Source organism: Podarcis raffonei, chromosome 7, assembly GCF_027172205.1.
Source record: "Podarcis raffonei isolate rPodRaf1 chromosome 7, rPodRaf1.pri, whole genome shotgun sequence".
NCBI lineage: Eukaryota > Metazoa > Chordata > Lepidosauria > Squamata > Lacertidae > Podarcis > Podarcis raffonei.
In genome coordinates this window covers 65,647,941-65,654,401 of record NC_070608.1, presented here as the reverse complement: position 1 = coordinate 65,654,401, position 6,461 = coordinate 65,647,941, and the positions used below count along the sequence as shown (strand labels likewise).

Sequence of the window (6,461 nt, the reverse complement as noted above, 5' to 3'; positions counted from 1 at the left end):
TAAAGGAAACCATGTCTTTCTTACTTTCTTTTTACCCTGCAGCAGCAGAACAGCATGAAGGAAAACTCTTTTGTCTGTGGAGAGTGAAAGGACAGATCTCGACTCTTCCTCGGTTCCACACATTGTCTCAACAAATTATATTCTCAGCAGCCACTCCTCCAAGGTTCCAGGCGCATGTAGTGATCTGAAGGACAACCTCAAGTCTTACCATCACAGGCCGCAATCTTCTGCGTTCTCATGAAGCTTCAGAGGCACAATCTTGTTTTTCTGATAGGCCCAATCTTGTTTTTCTGTAATTATGATAATCATTTACCACACCTTCAAACAATTGGTTTTAGGCTAAGGTCTTGACTCTCCTCTTTGAAGATGAGTGTGATTAGGTTTTTAAAAAACAATAAAAACTTGACTAAATTAATTGCAAAAAAAACACAATTTCTCACTGCAATGAATATGAGTGCAATTCCTACATTGAGTAGTGGTAGACCAGTTACTTAGACACAACCTCTATTGAGGGACCATCTGCAGGAAAACTGAAATTTGTGGTGTAATTCATGTTGCATCACTTAGGGGTAGAGTAGCAACTTACTTTTCAATGGACAACAGTATTCCTTAATGTCAGGGCAATTTGGGCTTCAGACCTATTACAACTCTGTTGAAAACATGTTTCTTGCCATTGTCTTCAGAGTATACTCCAGCTTCCTTAAATAGGGATGTGGATTCTGTCAGCTTCCAAGTGATGTTGGACTAAAACTCCCACTCGCCATTCTCCCTGGGGCTGATGGGAGTTGGAGTCCAACATCATCTGGAAGACTAAAGGTCCCTCGTCACTCAATTAGGAAACGCACCAAGAAGCCTGACAATCAACATTATCTTTTAACATAGTGTTAGCACCCCAAGGAGAGCATAATGATCTAAATATTTTACAAATTGTGTAGAGGTGTTCTCAGGTTGTTCCTCAATGGGATCCAAACTACTATTTCTAGATTCCTGAATTTTCAATATGGAATGTGTAGTAAGATTCCTTGTCAATGGAGCAGCAGAGAAGTCTTTATTTCAGATCAATTATGATATAAGTAACCTCTGCAAAAATTTATAATAATTATAAATTTATATAAGTTTACAATGTATATAAATTTATAATTTTTATAAAACAGCTGCAGTACAATGGTGTGATCAATAGCTTTACACATACAGCTGAAGGACAACAGTTGTCTTAACAAGGAAGGAAGTATATTCTTAAGGGTAAAAGTTACAAAGTTTACTTTCAGCCCCAATTTAAAGTGTGGAGAGCACCCACTTTTCATTATTATGTTGAAATGTTTTCACAACCTATAAAAGTGCTTCCAAATCAAAGGGTTAGGGCAATGAGGGAAATCAACAGTGAAAGCACCAAGTTGAACTGAAAAAGCATGCAGCAGCAGAGCTGAACAGACTGTGCCCCAAAACACTTGCCCCATTGCACTAAACTTGCCCCACTGCACTAAACCACCGCCATCCTAAGCCTCCTCCTCCTCGCCTTCCTCTTCAAACTCTCCTTGCTCGTCCGCTGTGGCGTCTTGATATTGCTGGTATTCGGAGACCAGGTCGTTCATGTTGCTCTCGGCCTCCGTGAACTCCATCTCATCCATGCCCTCTCCGGTGTACCAGTGCAGGAAGGCCTTTCGGCGGAACATGGCCGTGAACTGCTCAGAGATCCTCTTGAACAGCTCCTGGATGGCCGTGCTGTTGCCAATGAAGGTGGCAGACATCTTGAGGCCTCGCGGAGGGATGTCGCACACGGCCGTCTTCACGTTGTTGGGGATCCACTCGACAAAGTAGCTGCTGTTCTTGTTCTGGACGTTCAGCATCTGCTCATCCACTTCCTTCATGGACATTCTGCCCCGGAAAATGGCCGCCACCGTCAGGTAGCGCCCGTGGCGCGGGTCACAGGCCGCCATCATGTTCTTGGAATCAAATAATTGCTGGGTGAGCTCTGGCACTGACACGGCCCGGTACTGCTGGCTTCCGCGGCTCGTGAGGGGAGCAAAGCCGGGCATGAAGAAGTGCAGGCGAGGGAAGGGCACCATGTTGACCGCCAGCTTGCGGAGGTCGGCATTCAGTTGGCCAGGGAACCGCAGGCAGGTGGTGACGCCACTCATGGTGGCCGACACCAAGTGGTTGAGGTCCCCGTACGTCGGAGTTGTGAGTTTGAGTGTGCGGAAGCAGATATCATACAAGGCCTCATTGTCAATACAGTAGGTTTCATCCGTGTTCTCCACCAGCTGGTGGACGGACAGTGTAGCATTGTAGGGCTCCACCACTGTGTCCGACACCTTAGGGGATGGCATCACACTGAACGTGTTCATGATCCTGTCAGGATACTCCTCCCGGATCTTGCTGATGAGGAGTGTCCCCAGTCCGGAGCCCGTGCCACCGCCCAGGGAATGGGTCAACTGGAAGCCCTGCAAGCAGTCACAGTTCTCCGATTCCTTTCTTACCACATCTAGCACAGAGTCCACCAGCTCCGCTCCCTCTGTGTAGTGGCCCTTGGCCCAGTTATTCCCAGCACCACTCTGGCCTAGAAACAGAAAGACAAGGATACAGAAACAAATTGGCAACTATTGATTTCTATCTGCTAATGGCATCATGATCTGGTCCAAATGTTCCTCTTATAAGCCATGTCCAGACCCAGACTACAAAACCGGTTTACTTTCCTCTGGTTCTCAAATACAGTGGTACCTCGGGATGCGAACAGGATCCCTTCCGGAGCCCCGTTCGCATCCTAAAGCAAATGTAACAAGCGATGGGTCTGCACGTCGCGTTTTGCCGCTTCTGCGCATGACGTCATTTTGAGCGTCTGCGCATGCACGAGCGGCGAAACCCGGAAGTAACACGCCCCGTTACTTCCGGGTTGCTGCAGAGCACAACACGAACGCGCTCAACCCGAAGCACATTCAAACCGAGGTATTACTGTATAGTGTTTAAAGACCCAGCTCTGAAAAAGTACATTGGATCAAATATCATGAGCTATCGTACCTTTGGCAATTTGAGGGAAGGAGATGATGAAATTGGCTCAGAGGAAGGAGAGATTGTTGTACCACATCACCTATTGCGTATACCTGGAGATCTGCCACCTAGCCTTACCCTTGTTTCAGTACATGATCAAATTTTACAGGGAGAATGTATAGGATTAGGGAAACATTCCTCATAGTTGAATTCAAGTGGCAGAAGTCAGCTGTTTTGCATAGGGATAATATTCGCAGAACATTTGGAATGAATAGGTATGAGCAATCCAGCAGCTGCTTCAAGATACTTTGAGTACCTGTCAAGAACAGAGACTACAGTCACCGAAAAAAATATTACATACCAAAGACGAAATTGTCAGGCCGAAAGATCTGTCCAAATGGTCCAGACCGGACAGAATCCATTGTGCCAGGCTCCAAGTCCACAAGGATGGCACGGGGGACATACTTGTTGCCTGCAGGGAGAACAAAAGATTTATGAATGCACTGACCTCATTAAATTATCTGCAGTCTACTGGGCTCCTGGCAACCCTCAGCGTTTCTCAGGAAAAATTTTTATATCTCAACCCAACATGCTGCTTTTGCGCATGCATGCATGGCGAAACCGAGAAAAATACTTCCAGGTCTGCCGTGTTCGCATCCTGAAAGATACGCAACCAGAGGTGTGGTTATGTAGAGGTAGCAGTGTATCTTTTAGAAGACATCTGAAGGCAACCCTGTTTAGTAAAGTTTTTAATATTTGATCTTTAACCATGTTTTTAATTTTCTGTTGGGAGCAGCCCAGAGTGGCTGGGGAAATACAGCCAGATGGGTGGGTTATAATAAATTAGTATTATCACCTGACATCCAGTGATTGGCAGGTGGTACGTCCTGCTCACCTGTCAAGGTTGGCCTGTGTGTTCATATACATGTGTGCATAGAGACCACAGCAGCCAGAGTCACTTCCCCACCTGTACTTCATAGATACCCATGGAAAGTTTTGTCTGCAAAGTTTTATTATTACAAGGTTAAAGGTTAAGGTAAAGGGACCCCTGACCATTAGGTGCAGTTGTGGATGACTTTGGGGTTGCGGCGCTCATCTCGCTTTATTGGCTGAGGATGCCGGTGTACAGCTTCCAGGTCATGTGGCCAGCATGACTAAACCGCTTCTGGCGAACCAGAGGAGGGCACGGAAACGCCGTTTACCTTCCCGCCGGAGCGGTACCTATTTACTTGCACTTTGACGTGCTTTCAAACTGCTAGGTTGGCAGGAGCAGGGACCGAGCAACGGGAGCTCACCCCGTCATGGGGATTCGAACCGCCGACCTTCTAATCAGCAAGTCCTAGGCTCTGTGGTTTAACCCACAGCGCCACCCTGTCCGTAATTACAAGGTTATTCACTTTCAATTACAGAAATCATAAATAACCTTCGACATCCAGAAGCAACAATGTCAATGCCTTCCCCACCCCCGCAAAAAAACTGTTTTCATTACTTTAATACCTTTTCTGCCCCCACCCCAGGCAGATGAAGAGAAATTTTAAATCCTTTAATACAGCCCCAGTTTACTGGCCACCTGTGCATTTTTCTTCTTCTTCCCAAGTCTGTATTTTTAGTTTGAAAACACATAATTAGGGAGCTTCTGGCAGGCAGGCTGCATTTTAGAACAAAGAAATTCTGCCTGTTCCCCTCACACAGAAGGAAATTCTTCTAAGGTGGGACTGGACACCAAAAATAGGAAGAGCATCTGTTTATAAAAATAAAAAAGGCTCTTTGCAAGAACTGTGTATTTATCTGCAGATTTAATTAGTTGGAAGCCGTACAATCTATCAATCAAGATTTCTAAAAATGGGCAAGAGACTTATTTCCGGAGGCAGCTAGAAGCACTTCCTTAAAAAGACAAGCACTCCATTTTTACCGGCAGCTTCATTGTAGTAGACGTTGATCCTCTCAAGCTGCAGGTCGCTGTCTCCATGGTAGCTGCCTGTCGGGTCAATGCCGTGCTCGTCGCTGATGACCTCCCAGAACTGAAACGGGAATTTTGCAGAGCGATTTAGCAAGTGCGACGAGGAAGCATGACTAAACACGTGCAGCTGCCGCGGCCACACCTTGGCCACCATACTGCAAGCACATGATCCTCTGCGCCATGACGAGACAGATTCCCTTCACACAAAGCAATGCCAACAGGGCATAGGAAGGCAGGATGTTAGATTTCACGGATGGACATACTGTTGGGGGAAGAGGGGCGGGACTTGTTTAACAAAGAGAGAAACCAATTGGCTTCCGGCTTTGCACCATTACGCGCACACCCAACCAGCTTGAACGCTGCTCCAAATCCAGACTGCATCCTCTGCAGAGGGGCGAGGCAACCTAAAAGCTTGCCGTTATAACTGGATTACTGCTAGCTCTAACACTGTGTGAGACGGATCTGGCCCCGACCGAAAGCGAAGGCCTTTATTGTTTCCCGCAAGATCTGCCCTATGAAGCGACAGACAAAGATGGTCGTCGCATCCGAGGCTTTACGACGCATCGTGGACGCACAGCTGTCAACTTTTCCCTTTTCTTGCGAGGAATCCTATTCGGAATAAGCGAATTTCCCTTTTAAAAAAGGGAAAAGTTGACAGCTATGCGTAGACATAACCCCGGGGAGATTTTTCCTAGTGCTCTGCCCCCCCCAATCCTTCAGCTTAATTCTTAGGCGGCGATTAATGCCTTTCATCGGAGACGCAAGAAAAGGAAAAGACACGGCTGGTCCCCACACACTCGGCTCTTACCAACAATAGATCCCCCCCCACCAGATTCCCTTGCCCCCGCTTTCCCATTATACCTTGGCTCCAATCTGATTCCCGCACTGGCCGGCTTGCAAGTGCACGATCTCCCGCATGGCTGCGACTTCGTTTCAGGCGATCACCCGCTTGCAACCTTCCGGAAAGAGAAAACTGCGACTTGCTCTCTCGACAGCAGCAGCAGCAGGAAACAAGGGCGCGCCTCCCTCCTCCCCCGAGGGCTCTTTTATAGCGGGAGGCGCGTGGCTCCGCCCCTTCCCCTCCCGGCCCCGCCTTGTCTCTCGCTCGAGGGGTGGAGAGGAGAAAGTTCACTCCTCCGCTGCTCGCGCCCGAGGGAGGGGGGGCGGGGCGGCGGCGGCGGCCTGGATTTGACCGGCCCCGCCCCGCGCACGGAAGCAGGTGGTATCTTAGGGGCGACCCTAATATTGCAAAGCGGGTCCTCGCTGTGCCGGCTTTTGGTCTTTTCAGCGGGGTTTTATTTTTGCCCCTGCCTGCAGCAGACACCATTTTGATGCGCTCGAAGGTTTTCTTTTCCCCCGATCCAAAAGCAGATAGACTGTTGTGGGCCCGGGAGCTCAGTCTAAGGGTTGCGTTTTTCTGCTGTGGTCAGAAATCTCCGATTATCCCCTTCCCTACCCAGCCTTTTCACATCATGTTGTTGTTGTTTAGTCGTGTCCGACAGCAGACTGTGCTGAT

General features: G+C 48.1%; 1 protein-coding gene across 1 annotated transcript; it reads right to left on the bottom strand.

The window, feature by feature from the left end:
* Window positions 1-1,028: 1,028 nt before the first annotated feature.
* LOC128417822 (tubulin beta-1 chain-like) lies at window positions 1,029-5,981 on the bottom strand. Its single transcript, XM_053397012.1, has 4 exons — window positions 5,807-5,981; window positions 4,898-5,006; window positions 3,347-3,457; window positions 1,029-2,557 (listed from the first exon to the last, which is right to left on the bottom strand). The coding sequence occupies exons 1-4, from the start codon at window positions 5,861-5,863 to the stop codon at window positions 1,497-1,499; spliced, it is 1,338 nt and encodes a 445-aa protein (XP_053252987.1). The 5' UTR covers window positions 5,864-5,981; the 3' UTR covers window positions 1,029-1,496.
* Between the last annotated feature and the right edge of the window lie 480 nt (window positions 5,982-6,461).